The 26,060-nt window shown below is 44.3% G+C and overlaps 1 protein-coding gene across 3 annotated transcripts; it reads left to right on the forward strand.

Annotated features, from left to right (window-relative positions):
* The first annotated feature begins 406 nt into the window (after positions 1-406).
* On the forward strand, positions 407-25,709 carry LOC108441318 (beta-1,4-galactosyltransferase 1-like). 3 transcript variants are annotated; one of them, XM_017720792.2, is made up of 6 exons: positions 407-1,438; positions 14,848-15,080; positions 16,860-17,047; positions 18,474-18,596; positions 22,140-22,244; positions 24,904-25,709. In XM_017720792.2, exons 1-6 carry the CDS (start codon positions 1,141-1,143, stop codon positions 24,980-24,982), a joined length of 1,026 nt encoding a protein of 341 aa, XP_017576281.1. In that variant the 5' UTR covers positions 407-1,140; the 3' UTR covers positions 24,983-25,709. The 3 variants fall into 3 exon arrangements, with proteins under 3 accessions (XP_017576281.1, XP_017576279.1, XP_017576280.1); XM_017720790.2 differs by having other exon boundaries at positions 24,924-25,709; XM_017720791.2 differs by lacking the exon at positions 407-1,438 and adding an exon at positions 6,379-6,724 and having other exon boundaries at positions 24,924-25,709.
* Positions 25,710-26,060: the final 351 nt, after the last annotated feature.

Here is a 26,060-nt window from a genome sequence, read left to right on the forward strand (position 1 = left end):
GTCAAGTCTGGCATGATGTTAACACATTTACAGTCATAAAATACAAATGTATAAACAAAATGAAATTAAATAATTAAAAAAAGAAAGAAAGAAAGAAACACTGACAAGATGAGCCTATAATCTATAGTGCTCATTTTGGAAAAGTAAATTTGTTTGACACAGTAACGCAGTCTGACCATAATTCTGATTGCAAATCTGCCAGACAAGACAGGCAAAAAAAAACAAAAAAAAACACTTACCTTGTGCTTACACTGACTGGCCACTTTATTAGAAACACCTACCTTGTACATCCACTCACTGGCCACTTTATTAGAAACATCTACCTTGTGCTTCCACTGGCTGGCCACTTTATTAGAAACACCTACCTTGTGCTTCCACTCACTGGCCACTTCATCAGAAACACCTACGTTGTGCTTCCACTCACTGGCCACTTTATCAGAAACACCTACCTTGTGCTTCTACTAACTGGCCACTTTAACACCTACAGTGCTGGATTAACACCTACAGTATATTCCTATAGGTAATCTAAGAGTTCTAAAAATTGATCTAGAGATAATCTCACTTTGCAAAAAATATCTTAATAGTTCATCTAACTCTGTGAGAGTTAATCAATTCTATAGTTAATCTGAGTGTTAATCTCACTTTATAATAATCGGAGTTACTCGAACTCTATAGAATTAGTGTGCGTTCATTAACTCCGCAGAGTTGATCCGAGTGTTAATCTCACTTTATAGAGTGAATCTGATTGCCAATCTCACTTTATACCGTTAATCACAGAGTTTGACTCATTCAGTCAAAGTGTTAATTTAATGGTGTAGAAATAATCCGAGGGTTAATCCCGTTTAAAACTTGCTACACTTCAGCTGTCAATCCAACACTGTAGATGTTCTAATTTATGGTTTACTGGCAGCCCTCTTGTGGTTTGGACACACCCACACACTCCACCCCTCACCATGCACATGACAGCTGGAGGAGTGTCTCGTGCTCACTTTTCCCCACGGCAGTGGCGCGGGACGGAGCGCGAGAGGGACTCATTTTAACAGGTCGCTTTTATGAGTTTATTCAATTATTTATTTGTTGTTTTTTTATTTGTAGTTTCGTTTTTTGTTTTTCCTCTGCGCGCGCTCCGGAAGTGTGCAGATGGAGCCCCGTGCGAACTTCTCTGTCCTCCACAGAGCCTGCGCTCTGGTGGTGGCCCTGTGCACACTCCACCTGTCCGTCATGCTGCTGTTCTACCTGAGGAGCACGGGCGACGAGAGCGAGCACGCGCCCCCCTCGCCCGGCAACTTCACACTCAGGACCCTCAGGAAGGGGCACAGCGTGAGCACGAGCACTATGACGAGCACGAGCACTATGACGAGCACTATGACGAGCACGAGCACAGCAATCCCTACGACTCAAGCGCTGGAGAAGTGCCCAGACACTTCCCCCCTCTTAGGTAAGACTGGGGGTCTCAGCAATAAAGTGATAGTCTGGCCAAGTACTGACTTCACAGAAACCTTTGGTGTCCCTGCTGTCCCTAAGTGGTGTTTAGTGTTTTCCTGATGGGTTGATATGACAGTGTAAAGGGGCTGAATCCAGATGAGGGTTTTCTAATGGGATGATCAGGCTGCAACATAACCTTATATTATTTTAGTTTTCTGTTGATAGTTCCCTGCTAATGTGCTAACTACAACCCCCAGCATGCACTGCAGCATAGTGCGCAGTAGTTATTGAGAGTATTTTATCATGGCCCTTTCAGTGGTCCGGTTTACACTCCTGAATTAGCACGATGCCTAAATGATCTGTAGTAGAGTTGAAGAGTGTTTTTTCTGATGCTGTGCCACACACTAGGGCTGAGCGGTTATTTGCATTTCCAAAAACACATTCCAAAAAAGTTGGGACGGGGGCCTGTTTACTGCTGTGTTTCATCACCTGTTCTTTCACCTGTTCTTTTAACAGTGCTATGTAAGCATTTGGGAACAGAGGAGACGTTGCTGAAGTTTACAAAGTGGAACGTTTTCCTGTTCTTGTTTGACTTTGTTTTTCAGATGCTTCACAGTTCATCGTTGGATGTTTCATTTGGCAACACACCAAATAGTTTCACTGGTGACAGGTCTCAGTTGCAGACAGACCAGTTTAGCACCTGAACTCTATATGTGCAGAATGTGGTTTGGCATTGTCTCACTCAAATAATTAATGCCTTCTCTGTAAAAGGTTTGACAGCATATGTTCCAAAATCCTGTATGTACTGTTCAGTATTAATGGTGCCTTCAAAGATGAGCACGTCACCCAGGCTATGTGCACTAATGCCCCCCCTAAACCATCATGAATGCTGGCTTATGAACTGTGCACTGATAACAAGCTGAGTGGTCTTTAGCCTGGAGGACACAATGTCCATGCTCTCCAAAAAGAATTTCAAATGTTGATTCATCGGACCACAGGACACTCTTCCGCTTCGCCTCAGTCCATTTTAAATCAGCTCGGGCCCAGAGAAGGTGGCAGCGTTTCTGGATCCTGTTTATATTTGGATTCTTCTTGGCATTTTAGAGTTTTAAGTTGCGTTTGTGGATGCAGGGAAAAAAAATTATTTTCACAGACAGTGGTCTTCAGGATAGTTTCTGAGCCCATGCACTGATTTCCACTACAGAATCATGTCTGTTTTTAATGCAGTGCCGCCAGCTGTCCCAAAGATCACGGCCAAATACTGGCTTTTAACCTTGTCCCTTACATACAGAGATCCAGTTTCTCTCAATCATTCAGTGATTATGTACTGTAGATGATAAAAAGAAAAAGTTCTTTGCTATTTTATGTTGAGAAAATTATGGCATTAAATTCAAAATAGGCAAATATTTATCAACAACTGACTTGTTGTCTTTGTTGACTTCGTACAGCTTTACCCCGCTTCACTCTCAGATAGGCCGTGGCATGTTTAGTTCAGCCTGAGGCAAGACCACGGAAAGAGATTCTCGGCCAATAAGGAAAGTAAGATTATTTAAGTCAGGCAAGGAAGAACTTCAAATACTGTGTGAGCTGTGTTACACGGTGGCGTCTGCCCCACAGGGCAATATGACCTGTTTAATCATCCAAAATTCACTCTGTTAGAAAGTTTTTTGTTACAGTTCAATGAATGCAGGACGTTCCCAAAGTCAGCTCTGAACAGTCAATAACTGTGGTTATGATATTTGCCATATTCGAGCAGTCCTATCACAAACTGTTATCTACATCTGGGGTGTCAAGCTCAACCACTAAAAGGGTGAGAAACTCTACAAATCTGTGGGCCAGAGAGCGTCTGTGTTTAGTGAACCTTGAAATGTAACACAACAAAGACTTAAAATTTTGAACAATAAAATAAATACCTAAATAAACAAGCAGGCTACACTTTACAATAGGCTACATTACATTACGTACAGTATGCTGCAGTGCATGCTTGGTGTTAAGGGAGCTTGGGAACCAGCCCCCATGAACATTTCTGACTGGTCTAAAGACAAACAAAACATCCTCTCTGATTTTGATGTAGATCAGAAAAATGGAGGTCACAAAAATGCTCTTACAGTACAGGAATGAAGCCAAAGGTGCAGAGTTCTTGTGAGCTCCTGTGCCTTTATTTGAATACTTTTCCTCAAATTTTTCTAAAATTCTACATAAAGTCATTCAGACTTGGTTGGTGTGACATGGTTCATTGCAGAGACTGATTTCTTTAGAGTGGTGGTGTTAGGAAGGGTCTCCTTGAACAGTGTTCTCCCTCAGAAACCAGAGAATGAAGCGATAAACCAGCTCGGCAATCCTACTAAGTCCCAAGACAGAGAGAGCTCTCGATGCAATAATGAACAACACTCTCGTAGAGAGATGAGAGTTTTATTCACAAAGCACACAGAAGAAGGGGCAGTCCCCTCTTTATAAACACAGAGAGCCCGTCCCACGTGCACGCAGGCAGCCAGGAAGGGCCCGACCACATTCTAACATATGTCGTAACCTGTCCATACATGGAGTTGTTTTTCTCCATCTCTGGATGTGCTCAGTTCAACATCAAAATCCAGTAAGTCAAAAGTGCAAGTGGTTTGCAGAATGAAAGAGGAACAATAGTTATTAACAGCCTGTAAGTATGCACAAAGGGCAGACACCCTTGCACCCTCAGCAGAGTCTGATTTTATTAATACATGTTAGTCTCCGGGGAAGAGACAGGCCAAAGGAACGTTAACCCTTTCAGGTGGTGATGGGAACCAGGGGTCACCATGACTACAACACAGACATAGCCACTTTATTTCCTATCCACAACCACCAGTCAACTGACATGTGTCTTCAAACTAGTTATATGAGAAGTTTCAGTCAGGTTTTTATTCTAAACATAGTACTGAGACAGCTTTGGCTTGTTTTGTCAGCGACTTCAGGCTCAGTGTCGATGCATATAAACCTGGTAAAAATTCCAGTATTATTGGATCTTAATGCAGCTAAAGATGAAAGATTTTAATCCATCACCTTGAACACTGGGTTGGCCTAACAGGCACAGTTTTAGAATGATTAAAATCATATTTAGTTGATGGACAGTTCATGATTTTACTGGAAAATCCTTCCTCGAAAAACTAACATTTCTTGTGGTGTCCCACAGGGTTCAGTTTTAGGACCTTTGGTTTTGTCTTTATGCGTTATCTCTAGGTGATGCCATTAGGAAACATAATAAATTCTCATAACTTTTCTGATGATGCACAGTTATACATTTTGATTCTTTCTCATAGTCAGGACACTATAGACAGACTGACCAGCTGTATGTCAGATATTTCTCAGTGGATGTTGCAAAGTTTTCTACAACTATATAGCAAGAACACTGAAATTGTTAGTGCTAAGACTCAGAGGAAGCTGCTTTATGAGAAACTCAGTTCTTTAGCTTCATATACCAAACTTGAAGTACCAAACCTGGATGTGATCTTAGACTCTGAACTGTTTTATTCTGCATTTTCTATCTCAGAGTGATGCAGAGAAACTTGTTCATGCATTCGTTACAAGCAGAGTTGATCATTGTAATGATCTTCTTACTGGACTTCCTAAATGAACAATACATCCTTTACAGCTCATACAAAATGCAGCAGCATCCTAACAAAGACAAAATACAGAGATCATATCACTCCCATTTTAAAAGAACTGCACTGCCTGCCTGTATCGTCCAGGATAGATTTAAAGCTCTACTACTAGTTTTTTAAGATCTAAATGACCTTAAAGCACCATTTACATCACAGAGTATCTGTGAGTTTCTGTTCCAACACATTAACTTAGATTAGCATTAGATACTGACCTTCTGCAAATACTCTGGAAAATACCGAAAACACGGAGAGGCTCTTTCAGTTATTATGCTTCTAAACTGTGGCGCTCAATTCACCTTGTATTAGACAGCCAAGCTGTCTTACCTTGTGCTTTCACTTACCGGCCACTTTATTAGAAACACCTGCCTTGTGTTTACACTCCTTGGCCACTTTATTAAAAACACTTACTCTTTACTTCCACTAACTGGCCACTTTATTAGAAACACCTACCTTGTACATAAACTCACTGGCCACTTTATTAGAAACACCTACGTTGTCCTTCCACTGACTGGCCACTTTATTAGAAACATCTACCTTGTGCTTCCACTCACTGGCCACTTTATCAAAAACACCTACGTTGTCCTTCCACTGACTGGCCACTTTATTAGAAACACCTACCTTGTGCTTCCACTCACTGGCCACTTCATCAGAAACACCTACGTTGTCCTTCCACTGACTGGCCACTTTATCAGAAACACCTACCTTGTGCTTCTACTAACTGGCCACTTAAACACCAACAGTGCTGGATTAACACCTACAGTATATTCCTATAGGTAATCTAAGAGTTCTAAAAATTGATCTAGAGATAATCTCACTTTGCAAAAAATATTTTAACAGTTAATCTAACTCTGTGAGAGTTAATCAATTCTATAGTTAATCTGAGTGTTAATCTCACTTTATAATAATCGGAGTTACTCGAACTCTATAGAATTAGTGTGCGTTCATTAACTCCGCAGAGTTGATCTGAGTGTTAATCTCACTTTATAGAGTGAATCTGATTGCCAATCTCACTTTATACCGTTAATCACAGAGTTAATCTAACTCAATATCGTCATTCAGTCAAAGTGTTAATCTAACGGTGTAGAAATAATCCGAGGGTTAATCCCTTTTAAAACTTGCTACACTTCAGCTGTTAATCCAACACTGTAGATGTTCTAATTTATGGTTTACTGGCCGCCCTCTTGTGGTTTGGACACCCACACACCCACCCACACACACTCCACCCCTCACCATGCACATGACAGCTGGAGGAGCATTTCGTGCTCACTTGTCCCCACAGCAGTGGCGCGTGATGGAGCACGAGAGGGACTCATTTTGACAGGTTGCTTTTGTGAGTTTTATTTATTTATTTATTTAGTAGTTTCGTTTTTTGTTTTTCCTCTGCGCGCGCTCTGAGAGTGTGCAGATGGAGCCCCGCGAGAACTTCTCTGTCCTCCACAGAGCCTGCGCTCTGGTGGTGGCCCTGTGCACAATCCACCTGTCCGTCATGCTGCCATTGTACCTGAGGAGCACGGGCGACGAGAGCGAGCACGCCCCCCCCTCGCCCGGCAACTTCATGCTCAGGACCCTCAGGAAGGGGCACAGCGCGAGCTCTATGACGAGCACGAGCACAGCAATCCCTACGACTCAAGCGCTGGAGAAGTGCCCGGACACTTCCCCCCTCTTAGGTAAGACTGGGGGTCTCAGCACTAAAGTGATAGTTCGGCCAAGTCCTGACTTCACAGACACCTTTGGTGTCCCTGCTGTCCCAAGTTTCTCTTGGTTCCTGGTGGGGTCCAGCGGTCCCTAATATGGTGTTTAGTGTTTTCCTGATGGGTTGACATGACAGTGTTGGTTTCCTAATGGGATGCCCCACCAATTAGCACCCATACGTCAAACACAAGGCCCACCGGCCAGATCAGGCTGCAACATAACCTTATATTATTGTAACACCTCCGTAAAGGCGCCCAATATAAATTTAGGGGGCGTACATCTCCAAAATACCAGCCACTGAAAACTTCAGGTATGGTTTAGCAAAATAAGCTAACAATGTATGAATATTTAAATGGTGCCTCCATAAATGTTAGTTACTTTATTAAATAACAATGTGTAAAGGGCGAACTTTAGAAGAAATAGCCAACACGTGATCTAGAGAAAATAAATGAGGTGCTATTTATTTAGCTCTCTGAGTTTATCCCTCAGTAAAACAATATAAAAATGAAATTAAATGAAGAAAATAAATAATTCCAAATCAAGTCTCAAATAAATCAGATGCCCAACTCTCAAAGATAATAATAAAAAAAACCCAACCTAACACATATCCTTTACACTCTGGTTAATGAAATACAATAAAAGAAATGAATAAAACTACCCTTCGTTTAGACAGTGTGTATTAAACACTCGGCTCAGTAAACAAACACCGAAAAAACTCCCATGAAACAGTTCCAGCGCTTTTCGTTGGGGCCCATTACGTTGGTGCACTTTAATTTCACTCTAGAAAGCGAAAATGACTCGACTGAGTCAACCGAGTCAGTTGACTCGTTACTCACTATTCAACAAAGCTCACTGAGGTGGCGTCTCCGGTAACCATGACAACAGCACTCACGGTTCACGAAGTTCCCCGGTGAAACGCAGCAGTCCCAGCACTCACAGCAGGCAACACCGCAATCACCACATGGCATGACGTTCAGGACGCCGTACGAGTTCAACCAACACACGAAGCCCGGCCGCGCCGCTCCGCACAAGTGTTAGTAACCGCAGCTCCCCCAGCTCTCTGTCCGCTGCTGTACACCAGTACCCCACAGTCTGGCTGAGCTGCTTCTCCAGCCGTTCGGCAGTAAAACTCAACTGAAACACTGCGGTTGAGCCGCTATATAGCGTAATACGGCCGTAACTTGGTGGTAGAACAAAGAAAAATCTATAAAACGCTCCGGAGAGTCAGAACACGAACTTCTCTCCTCCACTGTCTCTCAGTCCCCCTCTTAGTTCCGCCCATACTCAGCGCGGATTGGATAGAAAAATGTCTGTCAAGCTTTCCACTCGTATGACTGGCTGAGCTGAACCGGAACCAAACAGATAATTGGCGCGAAAACAGAAAACGCTTCTGGGAACTGGAGTTCTTGCACACTTACAAGGAAAAACAAAGAAAATTTTTAAGGGTCCTACATTATTTTAGTTTTCTGTTGATAGTTCCCTGCTAATGTGCTGAACTACAGCCCCCAGCATGCACTGCAGCATAGTGCGCAGTAGTTATTGAGAAACTGTAGAACAGACTCGGTTTATATCACAATACCTACATTTTGAGTCGGTTATTCATTCAGTCTAATGAGAAACTGTAGAACAGACTCTGTTTATATCACAATACCTACATTTAGAGTCGGTTATTCATTCAGTCTAACGAGAAACTGTAGAACAGACTCGGTTTATATCACAATACTTACATTTAGAGTCGGTTATCCATCCATCCATCCATCCATCATCTTCCGCTTCTCCGGGGTTCGGGTTGCGGGGGCAGCATCCTGAGCAATGAAGCCCAGACCTCCCTTTCCCCATCCACTTCCACTAGCTATTCATTCAGCCTAACGAGAAACTGTAGAACAGACTCGGTTTATATCACAATACCTACATTTAGAGTCGGTTATTCATTCAGTCTAACGAGAAACTGTAGAACAGACTCGGTTTATATCACAATACCTACATTTAGAGTCGGTTATTCATTCAGTCTAACGAGAAACTGTAGAACAGACTCGGTTTATATCACAATACCTACATTTAGAGTCAGTTATTCATTCAGCCTAATGAGAAACTGTAGAACAGACTCGGTTTATATCACAATACCTACATTTAGAGCCGGTTATTCATTCAGTCTAATGAGAAACTGTAGAACAGACTCGGTTTATATCACAATACCTACATTTAGAGCCGGTTATTCATTCAGCCTAATGAGAAACTGTAGAACAGACTCGGTTTATATCACAATACCTACATTTAGAGTCGGTTATCCATCCATCCATCCATCCATCCATCATCTTCCGCTTCTCCGGGGTTCAGGTCGCGGGGGCAGCATCCTGAGCAATGAGGCCCAGACCTCCCTTTCCCCAGCCACTTCCACTAGCTCCCTGGGAGGGATTCCGAGGCGCTCCCAGGCCAGCTGGGCGATATAGTCACGCCAGCGTGTCCTGGGTCTTCCCCGGGGTCTCCTCCCCGGTGGACTTGCCTGTGACACCTCCCAAGGGAGGCATCCAGGAGGCATCCTAACAAGATGCCCGAACCACCTCAACTGGCTCCTCTCGAAGAAGCAGCGGCTCTACTCCGAGTCCCACCCGGATGACCGAACTTCTCACCCTATCTCTAAGGGAGAGTCCAGCCACCCTGTGGAGGAAACTCATTTTGGCCGCTTGTATTCGCGATCTCGTTCTTTCGGTCATTACCCAAAGCTCATGACCATAGGTGAGGGTAGGAACGTAGATCAACCAGTAAATCGAGAGCCTTGCCTTATGGCTCAGCTCTTTCTTTACCACAACAGACCGGTAAAGAGCCCGCATCACTGCTGACCCAGCACCAATCCACCTGTCAATCTCCTGCTCCCTTGTACCATCACTCGTGAACAAACCCCGAGATACTTAAACTCCTCCACTTGAGGCAAGAGCTCATCCCCGACCCAGAGAGGGCTCTCCACCCTTTCCCGCGTGAGAACCATGGCCTCGGATTTGGAGGTACTGATCCTCATCCCGGCCGCTTCACACTCGGCTGCAAACCGATCCAGTGAAAGCTGAAGTTCACGGCCTGATGTCGCCAATAGGACCACATCATCTGCAAACAGCAGAGATGTGACCCTGAGGTCACCAAACCGGACACCCTCCATCCCCTGACTGCGCCTAGAAATTCTATCCATAAAAATTATGAATAGAATCGGTGACAAAGGGCAGCCCTGACGGAGTCCAACTCTCACTGGGAAAAAGTCTGACTTACTGCCGGCCATGCGAACCAAACTCCTGCTTTGTTTGTACAGGGCCTGAATGGCTCGTAGCAAAGAGCCATGTACCCCGTACTCCCGAAGCACCTCCCACAGAATACCCCGGGGAACACAGTCGAATGCCTTCTCCAAATCCACAAAGCACATGTGGACTGGTTGGTCAAACTCCCATGAACCCTCGAGAATCCTGGAGAGGGTAAAGAGTTGGTCCAGTGTTCCACGACCAGGGCGGAACCCGCACTGCTCCTCCTGAATCCGAGGTTCGACTATAAGCCGGACTCTCTTCTCCAGTACCCTTGCATAGACCTTACCAGGGAGGCTGAGGAGTGTGATTCCCCTGTAGTTGGAACACACCCTCCGGTCCCCCTTTTTAAAAAGAGGCACCACCACCCCAGTCTGCCAATCCAGTGGCACCACCCCCGATGTCCACGCAATGTTGAAAAGGCGTTTTTTTAACTACCTTAGCGACTTCGGCCTCAGTAATGGACAAGCCTATTCCTGTGTCCCCAGACTCTGCCTCCTCACTGGAGAATGTGTTGGTGGGATTGAGAAGGTCTTCAAAGTATTCCTTCCACCGCCCAATGACGTCTTCAGTCGAAGTCAGCAGCACACCATCTCCACTATATACAGTGCTAGTGGCACACTGCTTTCCCCTTCTGAGTCGCCTGACGGTTTGCCAGAATCTTTTCGGAGCCGACTTAGTCACTTTCCAAGGCCTCACCAAACTCTTCCCACACCCGGGTTTTTGCCTTGGCAACGACTGAAGCCGCAGATCGCTTGGCCTGTCGATACCTGCCAGCTGCCTCTGGTGTCCTACAGGCCAACCATGTCCGAAGGCGTGGACTCCTTCTTCAGCTTGACGGCATCTCTCACCTGGGGTGTCCACCACCGGGTTCGAGGATTACCGCCCCGACAGGCACCAACTACCTTGCGACCACAGCTACAGTCAGCCGCTTCAACAATGGAGGAGCGGAACATGGCCCATTCTGAGTCAATGTCCCCCACCTCCCCCGATATCTGGTCGAAGTTCTGACGGAGGTGTGAGTTGAAGATCAATCTGACAGGTTCTTCTGCCAGACGTTCCCAGCAAACCCTCACTATACGTTTGGGTTTGCCTGGTCTGACTGGCATCTTCCCCCACCACCTGATCCAACTCACCACCAGGTGGTGATCAGTTGACAGCTCAGCTCCTCTCTTTACCCGAGTGTCCAGTACACATGGCCGCAAGTCCGCTGACACGACAACAAAGTCAATCATTGAACTGCGGCCTAGGGTGTCCTGGTGCCATGTGCACTTATGGACATCCTTGTGTTCAAACATGGTGTTCGTTATGGACAAACTGTGGTTTGCACAGAAGTCCAAAAACTGAACACCACTCGGGTTCAGATCAGAGAGGCCATTTCTCCCAATCACACCCCTCCAGGTCTTACTGTCATTGCCCACGTGAGCGTTGAAGTCCCCCAGTAGGACAATCGAGTCTCCAGGAGGAGCACTTTCAAGCACCCCTTCCAAGGACTCTATGAAGGCTGGGTATTCTGAACTGCTGTTTGGTGCATAAGCACAGACAACAGTCAGGACCCGTTCCCCAACCCGAAGGCGTAGGGAAGCTACCCTCTCGTCCACCGGGGAAAACCCCAACATACAGGCGCCGAGTCGAGGGGCTATGAGAAAGCCCACACCTGCCCGCCGCCTCTCACCATGGGCAACTCCAGAAAAGAAAAAAGTCCAGCCCCTCTCAAGGAGATTGGACCCAGAGCCCAAGCTGTGTGTTGAGGTGAGCCCGACTATATCTAGCCGGTATCTCTCAACCTCGCGCACCAACTCAGGCTCCTTCCCCGCCAGTGAGGTAACGTTCCAAGTTCCAAAAGCCAGTTTCAGCAACCGAGGATCAGAACGCCAAGGCCCACGCCTTCGGACACTGCCCGATCCACAATGCACCGCACCCCTACTACTGCCCCTCCCATCGGTGGTGGGTCGATGGGAGGGGGGACTCATGTAGCTCCTTCGGGCTGGGTCCGGCCGGGCACCATGAGTGAATGCCCGGCCACCAGACGCTCGCTGGCGAGCCCCTCCCCCAGGCCTGGCTCCAGGGTGGGGCCCCGGTAACCCTGATCCGGGCAGGGTACACAAGTCCTGCTTTGTTGTCCTCATAGGGGTGGTTATGGATCACACTTTGTCTGGCCTGTCACCTAGGACCAGTTTGCCATGGGAGACCCTACCAGGAGCTTTTGCTTCAGACAACATAGCTCCTAGGGTCCTTCAAGCACACAAACCTCTCCACCACGATAAGGTGGTGATCCATGGAGAGGTTAGAGTCGGTTATTCATTAATTAATGAGAATGACAACATGAGTTGAGATGTTTATTGTGATGACTTATTCAGTCGTATTATTTGCTCTAAGAACATGCTGATTGTCTTAGTGCTGTGTTTGTTCTCTTTCCTGTCTGTTCGGTACATGAGTTTGGTGGAGGAAACTGCTGTAACACTCTGCTGATGTGGGTTGAGATGGGGGGAGAGGGGGGAACACACCGTAAGTCCTAGCCGTCACTCTGGCCTTTCTCAGTGTAAACAAGGCCAACTGTAGCAAAGAATTCTGGGTGTTTTATCTGCATACGGAAAGAGGAAGCGTGCACTGCTGCAGTTTGACTATAACCCCACACATGAACATTCACTCTCATTTTCATATGCACACACGAACGCACGCAAACACACACACACATACACACGCACACACACATACACACACACACACACATACACACACACACACACATACACACACACACATGCACTCACCTTATGCTTCCACCTTGTGCCTTAGGTTTCAGAATTCATATTTAGCAGTACCAGTCGGGCCTGTTCGGGTTCAGGATTCATATTTAGCAGTACCAGTCGGGCCTGTTCGGGTTCAGGATTCATATTTAGCAGTACCAGTCGGGCCTGTTCGGGGTTCAGGATTCATATTTAGCAGTACCAGTCGGGCCTGTTCAGGTTCAGGATTCATATTTAGCAGTACCAGTCGAGCCTGTTCGGGGTTCAGGATTCATATTTAGCAGTACCAGTCGGGCCTGTTCGGGTTCAGGATTCATATTTAGCAGTACCAGTCGGGCCTGTTCGGTTTCAGGATTCATATTTAGCAGTACCAGTCGAGCCTGTTAGGGTTCAGGATTCATATTTAGCAGTACCAGTCGGGCCTGTTCGGGGTTCAGGATTCATATTTAGCAGTACCAGTCGGGCCTGTTAGGTTTCAGGATTCATATTTAGCAGTACCAGTCGGGCCTGTTCGGGGTTCAGGATTCATATTTAGCAGTATCAGTCGGGCCTGTTCGGGTTCAGGATTCATATTTAGCAGTACCAGTCGGGCCTGTTCGGGTTCAGGATTCATATTTAGCAGTATCAGTCGGGCCTGTTTGGGTTCAGGATTCATATTCAGCAGTACCAGTCGGGCCTGTTAAGGTTCAGGATTCATATTTAGCAGTACCAGTCGGGCCTGTTCGGGTTCAGGATTCATATTTAGCAGTACCAGTCGGGCCTGTTCGGGGTTCAGGATTCATATTTAGCAGTACCAGTCGGGCCTGTTCGGGGTTCAGGATTCATATTTAGCAGTATCAGTCGGGCCTGTTCGGGTTCAGGATTCATATTTAGCAGTACCAGTCGGGCCTGTTAGGTTTCAGGATTCATATTTAGCAGTACCAGTCGGGCCTGTTCGGGGTTCAGGATTCATATTTAGCAGTATCAGTCGGGCCTGTTCGGGTTCAGGATTCATATTTAGCAGTATCAGTCGGGCCTGTTCGGGTTCAGGATTCATATTTAGCAGTATCAGTCGGGCCTGTTCGGGTTCAGGATTCATATTTAGCAGTACCAGTCGGGCCTGTTTGGGTTCAGGATTCATATTTAGCAGTACCAGTCGGGCCTGTTAAGGTTCAGGATTCATATTTAGCAGTATCAGTCGGGCCTGTTCGGGTTCAGGATTCATATTTAGCAGTACCAGTCGGGCCTGTTCGGGGTTCAGGATACATATTTAGCAGTATCAGTCGGGCCTGTTCGGGTTCAGGATTCATATTTAGCAGTACCAGTCGGGCCTGTTAAGGTTCAGGATTCATATTTAGCAGTATCAGTCGGGCCTGTTCGGGTTCAGGATTCATATTTAGCAGTACCAGTCGGGCCTGTTCGGGGTTCAGGATACATATTTAGCAGTATCAGTCGGGCCTGTTCGGGTTCAGGATTCATATTTAGCAGTACCAGTCGGGCCTGTTCGGGTTCAGGATTCATATTTAGCAGTATCAGTCGGGCCTGTTAGGTTTCAGGATTCATATTTAGCAGTATCAGTCGGGCCTGTTTGGGTTCAGGATTCATATTTAGCAGTACCAGTCGGGCCTGTTCGGTTTCAGGATTCATATTTAGTAGTTCAAGTTTCAAAGCACAGCTGCAGCAATGAGGCCTGGTCTGGTTGGCTCTCAATGTCTTCAAGTTTGGTGTTTAGCAGTTGGGCCTGGCCGGGTCTGGTTTCTAGCTGCAGGTATTCGGGCTTTGGGTTCTTGCTTCAATTTCATGCCCTTAGAGACTTCAACCAAAACCATATCTTACCATCTCAGTTCCACAGCTATACCCAAATACAAACTGGTGTGCAGTGGTCCTGTGATAAAGAATGAATGGGGTAGTGGGGTCTGATAAACTGTGCAGCTAGACTAAATAGATAGACTAAAGCCTGTAAGTGTGCACTTGTATAGTGAACCTGGATTTTTTTTGTATGTTTTTCAAGTGAATTTACATGTTCTGTGTTGTCGATCATCTTACCTTCTCTAATATTAATTCATGTAATCTCCTTTTCTGCAGTGGGTCCTAGAAATGTGAACTTTTCCCAAACAATTGATTTGAATGAGATGAGGCAGGACCCAAAGGTGTCTGTGGGTGGACGGTACAAGCCACGAGAATGTGTGTCACTCCAGAAGGTGGCGCTCATCATACCGTTCAGACACAGAGAGGAGCACATGAAGCACTGGCTTTATTACCTTCACCCATTTTTGCAGAGACAACAGCTGGATTATGGAGTCTATGTGATCGAGCAGGTAACATAACATACATAAGCATTATATCCTCTTTTACTGCCATGTCTCATTTGCCTTTTATTTTGAGGGAACATGATGAATCAACCTGGCGAAATGGTCCAGAATCACTTGGAAAAAGATAGTTACAATAACACACATTACATTAAGAATGCAGCACTAGCTCAGTTTAAAATGAATCTGTAATTGATATTTACAGTACTCATACTGTAATGTTTGTAACCCTAACCCTAATACTACAAATTCACATGTAGTGTATTACAGTCATTGACAATATCCTCTTTATCATATACTAAATATGTGTAAACACAAACTAAGATAAGAAAAAGTTTAGGAAATGTTCATATTTAAACCCTTGATGTATACTCAGTAAAAAAACAAGTTGGGACAGTAGTAAAAATGTAAATAAAGCAATGATTTGCAGGTCCTTCTACTTGTATTCAGTTAAAAACATTACAAAGACAATATATTTGAAGTTTTAACTAACTTTATTGGTGTCTGGAAGGCAGCATACGCTGCTCCCAAATGCATATGTACCTCTCAGCTTTGGTGCTTTCACAGACGTGCATGATACACCCCTTAAACCATGGCAGACTATGGCTTTTGAACTTTATGCTGGTAACAGTCTAGATGTTCCTGCTTGGCCTTGCGAACACACCATCTATTATGTCCATGAACAACCTGAAAGGTCGATTCATCAGACCACAATATACATTTCTGCTGAGTATCAGTCCATCTCAGATAAGCTTCAGCCCAGAGAAGTTTGTGGCGTTTCTGGGTGTTGTTGACATATGGCTTCCGGACATGCTTGCAAATGGTGCTATGCATCCTCTTTTAGTTATGACAGTTTTACTCTCATAAAGCACCGGTACAATGCAAAAACTTCTATGCAACTTCAGAATGAGAATTAAGATTAAATTAAGATTAAGTGACCCTTATTAGTCCCACAATGGGGATATTTCACCTCCACAGTTTAACCGTGGTAATGAGCACACATGCCCAGAGTGGTGGGCAGCCCTATCCACAGTGCTCGAGGAGCAGTTAGGGTTTAGGTGTCTTGCTCAAGGGCACCTCAGTCGCGTACTGTTTGCTCAGCGGATCAAATCCGCAAGGCTGGTTCCCTAACCTCCAGCCCACATCTGCCCCCACACTGCGGATCACACTGGACATTCTGCTAGTGAATTGCTGTAAATTGTGAGGCTAAAAGCCTCTAAATTCCAGTAGAGTATTTTATCCAGTAAAGAATGAATCTCTTGTTACTTCCTTTATTTATCTTTTCCTTCCTTAATCGGCTCTGACAGTGCCACAAGGGATATTCAGGGATCTCTAGTGACATTAGTGCACATGGCATGGGTGACGTGCCCATCTGTGAAGGCACCATTAATGCTGAACGTTATATACAGGTTTTGACAACATGTGCTGCCATCCAGATGACGTCTTTTTCAGGGAAGGCCTGATTATTTCAGCAAGACGGTGTCAAACCACATTCTGCATGTATTACAATAGCAATGCTCATATATATATATATATATATATATATATATATATATATATATATATATATATATATATATATATATATATCTCACACCAGCTAACTGTTAACTAAAGCCCTCACACTGGCTAACTCTGCTAACTGAAGCCCTAACTCTAACTAACTCTGCTAACTAAAGCCCTCACACTAGCTAACTCTGGTAACTAAAGCCCTCACACCAGCTAACTCTGCACCATGTTCCTCTTAGTACCATGTCAGATATACATCTGTTTCATGTGTGTACGTAGGATGGTGAGGATACGTTTAACCGTGCTAAGCTGATGAATGTGGGCTACGCAGAGGCTCTGAAAGAATACGACTACGACTGCTTTATCTTCAGTGATGTTGACATTATCCCTCTAGATGACCGAAATACCTACCGCTGCTTTGACCAACCACGTCACCTTGCAGTGTCCATGGACAAGTTTGGTTTCAGGTAAGTGGGAGATCCTTAAGTCTACCCGGAACACTTCTAGGAATTTCATTAAGTCTCTTCCTGTCAAATTGATGGATTCTGCCCAATTATTGGATGTACTTTGCTCCCAGAATAGCTAAATCTTTACTGTCAAAATGTAGTCTACTTTCTTGCCAAATTGCCAGATCTAATTTAGAAACAAACTGCAAAATCCACTTTCCCACAAAATGGCCACATTTACCGACAAAATGCTGAATCTATTTTACTGCCAATTTGCCAGATCTACTTTTTCATCAAATTACTAAATCTACTCTCTAGCCAAATTGCCAAATCTACTATCTCACCAAATTGCCAGATCTATTTTTTCACCAAATTGCCATATCCACTTTCCTGCTCTAGTGTTTGATCTGCTTTATAAGCAAATCTGCTTTCTCACCAAATTCCCAGATCTACCTTCTCACCAAATGGCCAGATCTACTTTCCTGCTCTGTTGTTGTATCTACTTTAAGAGCAAATCTACTTTCCTGCCAGATTGCCAGATCTGCTTTCTCATCAAGTTTCCAGATTTACCTTTTCATCAGCATTTTGACCCACACTGACAGCCACACACAATTCCTTTAATAAAATCAGCTAACTATAACTCTAAGAAAGAGAGAAAGCAGCAATCTTCCACAGTGCGAGACTTGTTCCAATAGCCTTTTCCTCAAAGGTCAAACGTTGCGAAAGCTGTCCGGCGCCTACCTCATCGCTCTGACACAGGGGCATCCTGGCTTGTTTGAAGCTATATATACTGAGGAGCACATTACATATTGTTTAGTCCAGATTGCTTCGTACTACCTAGAGTTATTATAGAATATTCTGGGCCTCTTTTGAGTGAATCTTCCTGAAGTTTCCACCATATTTACAGTTTCATATAGTAGCAGTCAAAAGAAACACCTAAACCCTGTTGGAGCTGGATTAGTTTCACCTGAGAAGATCCGGTAATGTAATTTGAGTGATTTGACTGGCTGATTCACATGAAATGAAGAATCTATGTAATTTACTCCAAGTTACCCTGAATAACCCAGATTGAAACATCAACACACAGATGTCTGTATCAGTATTATCAACAGGCCATACACTTCTGAACAATGAACAGTAACAATAGTTGTGCAGCTAAATTTTACAACGCTATGCTGGAGATTAAACAGTTTATTTAAACCAGTTTTAAACCAAATGATGGTGCATAATCAGAGCTTCTGGGAGGGAACAAACACTGAATTGTTGTGGAGTATTTAGTATTATGTTTGACTGTTTTTGATCTGGACCTTTTAAAGTAGGGTTTCATGCATGTTGGTGGGGATGCATGCTAGGGCTTGTCTTCCTATCTATTTGCATACTGGACTGGAAAGCAGTTGTTAGTTTGTCACAGTGAGTTTCTCTTCTGTTTTGTTTGGTTTAATCACAGGTTGCCTTACAACCAGTATTTCGGAGGTGTGTCGGCAATGAGTAAAGAACAGTACCTGAAAGTCAATGGCTTCCCCAACAACTACTGGGGCTGGGGTGGAGAGGACGACGACATCTACAACAGGTCAGAAAAGCAGTATGGTAAAGGAATAGTTTGACAAATATGTACCGAAATTTGCCCCCTTAAGACAAAAGTAGCCAATCAGCTAAGACGCATTTAGTGTCTTAAGTTTGCTTTCCCTTGTGGGAAATTCTCTTGGGAATTCTATTAGAACACCAGTTGGTTCCGGTAGGGAACGGTTGACTTACCAGTTCAGCTCATGCCAGCTGAAACCCACTGAAACCATTAGCATGCAAATCCATCCATCTATCCATCCATTTTCTAAGCCGCTTCTCCATCAGGGTCACGGGGGGGTGCTGGAGCCTATCCCAGCAGTCTTCGGGCGGAAGGCAGGATAGCCAGTGCATCACAGGGCAGACAGACAGACAGACACAGACAGTCACTCACACTCACACACTCACACCTAGGGGCAATGTAGCATGTCCAATTGGCCTGACTGCATGTCTTTGGACTGCGGGAGGAAACCGTAGAACCTGGAGGAAACCCACGCAGACACGGGGAGAACATGCAAACTCCACACACAGTGGACCCTGGTTGCCCGGCCGGGGAATCGAACCCAGGCCCTCGTTGCTGTGAGGCGACAGCGCTACCCACCACGCCACCGTGCCGCCCAGCATGCAAATCCATGCTCATCAATTCAAATAAAGTCAAATCAAGGTGTTGTCATCTCAGCTACATACAAGCACACAGTGAAACGAAACAACTTTCCTCCAGGAGCAATACAGGAACACAAGTGTGAGACAATACAATAGACACAGTGCAGACAATACAGTACAGTAAATTGCCCTTGGGTGAGGCACCTAACCCCCAACTGCTCCCCTGGATTCAGCTAGATCTTCCCCTCAGGCCTTTAGTTTTCCTCTAGAGCTGTGAGGCTAATACAGCTAGATGGCCACACCTAAATAATCAGAAACAGCGTGGAGTTGTTCAGTAAGCTCTAATAGACTTGATTACGGGGTTTCTGCTCTGTATGACTCACTGTTATTTATAAATCAATAAACGTGGACTATTTATCATCGCTAAAAACTATAGCATCTTGAAACCTGAATTTAGTCCATATCTATAGCTAACAGCATGTCATACAATATCTACAACGACATGATCAAGTGTATTAGAGACACTGAACAACTCCACACAGTTTGAGGTGAGTATGTGGTAATTCAGGCCTGCAGTTAGTGCAATGCTAATTTGTAAAAGTAAATGCTTCCAGTGCTTTTTAGCTACATTAGCCACATAGCTACAATGCAGAAATAAAGAAGCAAATTTCAGACACCAAATATATCTTGATCTTGAGCTGATCAACTACATTTGGGGTAAGAGGCATAAATGTGCAGCATCTACTTCACTGGCAAACTGCTAGATCTGAAATACCACCAAACTGCTGACTTTGTTTTACTGCCAGACCACAGCATTTTGAATCACATCCACACATAAAACTGTCTGCATTCTTACAACTATAACTCTATCAAAGGGTCTTGTGATGGGGTCAGTAGGTCTACCCCATCACCAGGGTTATAAAAGATATTTAAGCACTTGTTTTTAAATTAAACGATTGATGTATGTGATACTTACCTGTGATCTCTTCTATCCTGTTCCTTAGGGGAGCGAAGGCGCCTTCCGGGGCTTCCCTTATACCGGCTGGTAAAGCCCACAGCCGTCTGTAGAGGGGGGGAGGCGTAATCCGGGAACCTAAAGGGGAAAGGAAAGATAGAATGGTTATAAGGTGTAGAAATTAAGACTCATCACTAGATCATGATTGTGTAATGTTGTTGTTGTTATTGTTATTTGTGTAAGATGGCCATCGTGTTATGTTGTGTGTGTTTTGTATGTTGTAACCCCTGCTAGCCCGGGAATGGATCATGCTAATGTTTGGGGTGGGGCTAGAGGTTTATAAGGGGGATTTTTCTTTCTTGGTTTTTTTTTTTCCCCTTTCCTTTGGGTAGAGGACAATGGTCGTGTCTATGTGGCATTGCGGCCACCAACACTAGCTGGCTGCTGGATGCCGGTGGAGACCAGCCAGAACTGCATGGATTGGCGCAGGCCGATCAGTTCTGGATTTATTTGGTTTATTTATTTTCTCTTTGCTCAGCGTTTGTTTTTGCTTTTCTACTTGTATCGTCTTGAGCACTTGTATAAAAGTGCTCAAGTGTGCATCTGGCTCTTGGAGTCTGATCCGATTTTTGTAAGGTGAAACCCATGCTCACGCCAACACTACCAAAATGGAAGAAATCCCCTTAACATTCCCACAGGTCTATAGAGAGAAAGTCCCACCCACAAACCCACCTTACTCAACCAACCAAGCACACACACCCGCAGTCCAAAATAAAGTTCAAAGCCTCAAACCTAACTGCTCTATTCAGCCCATAGAATCTCACTGACCAGGACATGAAGGTGAACGAACACTAATAAGGTTAAAAAATCCTGAAGAAGCGAGCGCAGCTGTTCCACACAGCCACTGCTGTAAGACACCAGGCATGACAGAAAGTCTTTTTTAGTTTAATTTCTAGTTTTGACCTGATTTACATTCTACAGTTTCATACGTTAGCAGTCAAGACACACCTAAGCCCTACTGGAGCTGGATTAGTTTCACCAGAGAAGGTCTGGTAATGTAATCTCTGCATGATTCAACTGGCTGATTTGCAGGGGATAAAGGATCTGTGTAATTTACCCAAATTACCCAGAAAAAACATAATTGCGCAGACGTTTATTGCGACTTCAGAACAATAACAACACGTTGTGCATCTAAATGTTGAATATGCCACCATTGCTTTAACACACCAGGCATAACAGTATTATGAACTTTATTAGGTCAGTCTGTAGTGTTATGTAGCATCTTGAAGCCTGAGTTTAGTCCATGTTTATGGACAAATGTTTTATGGAGTGTCCCAAACCACCTAATGAAGTCTATTAGAGCAGCCTTTCTCAACCCTGGCCCTGGAGGCCCACTGCTCTGCACTTTTTTTAGTGTTTTCCCTCCTTCCAACACACCTGATCCAACTAATCAGCTCATTTTCAACCTTACTGTGTTGAAAATGGTGTGTTTAAGCTAGGAAAATACTGAAATGTGCAGGACAGCAGGCCTCCAGTCCCAAGGTTGAGAAACATGTACAAGAGATTACTGACTTTTTTTCACAACTTTTTGGTGAGTATGTGATGATTTAGGCCTGCAGTCATAACATTATGACCACCTCCTTGTTTCTACACTCATTGTCAATCTTGTTTTATCAACATTTAGTTTAAAATAATTGTTTTGCAATCAAGTTTTCAAATCTCTGAGACAAGAACTGAAAGCCTGGGTGGAAGCAGAGAGTCATCAGCACAGCAGTGAAAGTTAAAACCAAGGTTGCAGATGATCTGACTGAGTGGGGAGATGTAAATGACAAAGAGGAGAGGCACAAGGTCAGATCCTTGGGTCACACCTCGATCTACAGGAGCAATACCAGATTTGTGGGAGCCCATTGAAATGTATTGATGCCTATCAGCAGGTATGGCTGTAACCACTGAAGGGCAAGCCCAGTAAGGACTTTGTTTGTTTTCTTTCTGGAGGGTGACATTTCGAGGGATGTCTGTGTCTCGGCCTGATGGCGTTGTTGGGCGGTGCAAGATGATTCAGCACGTAAGAGACAACAAGAACGAACCAAACCCTCAGAGGTAACAGTCACAAAATCGAAACTTCCTTTCCACATAAATATGAAGTTATTACTGTCTCTTTACTGTACTGATTAGATATCATCAGCCTAATATGCAGAAGGAAGAATATTTCCATATATTTTCCTAAATATTTGTCAAGCTTATATACTACCAGTCATTTGAAAACATGTAAACATCCCGATCTAACTACGTTTCAAATTTCTAAGTGAGAAAAATTTATTTGCTATGTTTAACATAATGGAACCAATCATAACTGCAGCACAGGCCACAATTTATAGTGCTTTGTTTATTTTTCCAATATGTTAAATTTCACAATAAACAAAATATATAAATATAAATATTTTTCAATACACACTGATCGGGCATAACATTATGACTTGTTTCTATGCTCACTGTCCATTTTATCAGCTCCACTTACTGTATATGTGCTCTTTGTAGTTCTACAGATACAGACTGTAGTCCATCTGTTTCTCTGATACTTTGTTAGCCCCTTTTACCCTGTTGTTCAGTGTTCAGGACCCCCATGGACCCTCACAAAGCAGGTACTATTTGGGTGGTGGATAGCGCAGAAACAATTGGACATATCGGACATATATGTTTAATACGAGTGAATACATTTATATATTTTTTTCTATATGGTAATAATAGTAATAAATGGTGGTTTGTGATGACAGAGGAATTCATAATAAACATTGTCTAAGATGCGTTTAAGTGGGCTTGTGTGTTTGTTTTGGTATCTGTAGTCGCTGCCCCTCGTTTTGTAACTCTGCCCCTGATTGTTTTCACCAGTCCCTCGTTTTTCCTGTATACTTAAGCCCTGTGTTTGCCCCTTGTGTTGGCTGGTCTTTGTTTGATGTATCGGTCTCTGTTTGTTGTGTTGATTCTGGTTTTTGTCATGTCCCCCGATCTGTCCGTGTTGGCTCTATGAACCTGGACTGTTTTGACCACGACCCTGGATTTGCCCCTAATAAATCTCGCTTATCTCAGCACATGCGTCCGCCTCCTCGCTCCACGTTACATAAAGACCGGCCACCACAGGATGCAGCAGGTAAGCAAGACTCTGGCATGTGGTTGTTCCGTTGGGACGAAACTCCGGCTGTTTCTAAGCAGCCCGAGTTCGACATGTCCCAACGACTGCAAGCCGGAGACAGCAAATCCCCTGGCGCTGAGGGAACACGAGCGTCTCGCTGGACTCGTAAGAAGGCTAAGGACCTTCCAGCCTTGTGTTTTGCCGACGAGAGCTCAGGTAATCGCCTTGCGTCTGCCCATCTTGAGCACCACTGCAGGGAGGAGCTACCTGCAGTGCAACACGTGGTCAGATGGATGGAGCATTCAGATAACCCGTTCTATGGTACTCGGCTCGCTTTCAAGCGCCACTGCGAGCTGCCAATTGCTCGAGTGAGCCTTGGGAGCAGCCGAGTGGGTCCTGTGTCTGTCTGTTCCTCCGGGTTGGAGCCGATGTCCCCAGCCGGAGCTCCTGATTCCGTGGCCGCGCCCCGCGGCACTTCTGATCCAGTCACTGCGCCTCCGGACCCGCCGCCAGTCTCATTGGACGTCGAAGCAGGCCCGCCTGCCCCCGTGGACTTTACAGCCCCTTTGTTTTGCCCTGTTCGGTCCCTGGTTTTGTCCTGTTCCCTGCGGTTGTGTCTGTGTCGGTTCCTGTTCCTGTTGTCGTTCCCATTCCTGTGTCTCCTTTTGTTTCTGTTCCTGTTTGTTTTTGTACCCGTTTCCGTTACGTTCTCCTCGTCCTCCCTCCGTTTTTCGTCCTCGTTTTGTTTCGTCTGTTCCTGTGTCTGTGTCACCGTCTGTGTCTGGTCCTGTTGCCCGTTCTTCGTCTGTCTGTTTCCATTTCCCGTTCTGTTCCTGCCTCTGTGCCCGTTCCTGCCTCTGCTCTGGCTTCTGTGCCTGTCCTTGTTTAGTCTGGTTCTGTCTTTTTGTTTTTGGGTTTTGCTTTCTTGTCTTTGTTTTTTTCTGTTTGGCAGGCCTCGTTGTGTGTGCCTTTTGGGGGGGATGGGGTACTGTCATGATTGGCCCCTCCCAGTCCTGTCCATGTGTTTGTGTTTTGGTTTAGTCCATGTGCGTTTGTTTTGGTATCTGTAGTCCTGCCCCTCGTTTTGTAACTCCGCCCCTGATTGTTTTCACCTGTCCCTTGTTTTCCCTGTATACTTAAGCCCTGTGTTTGCCCCTTGTATTGGCCGGTATTTGTTTGAAGTGAAAATTCATACTAACATATGGGGCTCTTTTTTTTACTTCCCACCCCTTGGTAGTGGTCCCTAGGTCATTTGAGTTTGAGACCCAGGTGCACTAATGTTTGGCACCCCGGTGAAATTCCGTTTCATATTTTATTCATTTTCAATTTAAAACTAAGTTGACACACAATCTTCCACAGAGAACAGACTTAAATATAGAGTTTTCTGCAAATTTTAATGCACAATTTCCATTTTGTCAGTGAGTTTGGCATAAAAACGAAATATAAAAAGGTGCCATAACTTTTGCACAGGCCACATTTTATGTTTCATTTCGCCCGGAAAATATGAAATTGAACAAATAACCAATAAAAGTGCATTAAAATGTGCTGAGGTGTGTTCTCTGTCGACTTATTCTCACGTTGAAAATCAACATTATTGAGTCCGGCTGGCCGTGGAGGCCCTTCCCTCAGAGTGTGTTTCATTTTCGCAGGTTTGACAGAATTGCTCGCACGAGACAAACCATGGACAGCGATGGCATCAACAGTCTGACCTACAGAGTGGTGAGGACAGAGAAGGACCAGCTGTTCACCAAAATCACTGTGGATATTGGCAAACCTTGACCTTCTGCTGGCCTTCAAACCAGCCTTAGAGTTCTTAGTTGCTTTTTACACCTCAATGTAAGGAGGGCTCTTAAATGGTAGAGCGAGCATCACACTAAACACTCTCTCTACCGGTTAAGCCAGTCTTTACATGAAGAAACTGGTCCTTGTTTATTTATTGATTGTAAGGGACGAAAATTCAAAGAGAAAGGTGTTAGCCTGCATGCTAATAACATTAGCATTAGTGCGTTTTCTAGGGGCAAAGGGGTTTCACAGTCCTCCTAGCAGACATTTGGAACACTACTAGCATACATGCTGATGACATTAGTGAGACCAAAGGGACTGTTCATTTAACATTGGAGAAGGGAGAAATAATATTGTTAGCATTAGCTGCAAAGCTAGCTAGCTAGCTGATCTTAGTAAAGGGGCTATGCATTTATGATGGGTGGGACAAAAAAAATGAAACGTTGGTGGTGTGTTTTTTTTTTTTCTTCCTTTTTTCTTTCCTTCTTTTTTTTTGTCTGCAAAAAAACGATGTCTTATCAAGAAAAAGCATTTTATATGTACTCAATACATCTAATACTTCTCATTATGTGTTTGTTGTAAGAAGGTTACAAGATTATTCATCATTCATTTTTCATTAATGTTGCAAGATTATTTGTGCACATATTGCAAATTTCTCTTTTTTCTTTAAATTATTAAAGTGTTTATTCTTTTACATAAACAGTTGCAACTGTAATAACTGCAATTTCCCTCTGGGGTCAGTAAAGTATTCTGATTCTGATTATTCAACATTTTTCCATACATTTTGTACTTGTTTTAAGTGATTGTGTCCAGTCAAAGTGTCCTATTCCACTGGTAGATGATTTGACGTTTTGAGAGATAATTATGTTTGTTCTAAGCAACATCTGTCAGTGGAATAAGGCACTTTTATAAGATAAAACAACTGAAAACAGTAAGAATGTCTAGAAACAAGTTTGATAATCTTCTAATATTCTTACAACAATCTCAGAATGAGAAATATTGAC

The sequence above is a fragment of the Pygocentrus nattereri genome, chromosome 22 (genome assembly GCF_015220715.1).
Source record: "Pygocentrus nattereri isolate fPygNat1 chromosome 22, fPygNat1.pri, whole genome shotgun sequence".
In the NCBI taxonomy this organism is placed as follows: domain Eukaryota; kingdom Metazoa; phylum Chordata; class Actinopteri; order Characiformes; family Serrasalmidae; genus Pygocentrus; species Pygocentrus nattereri.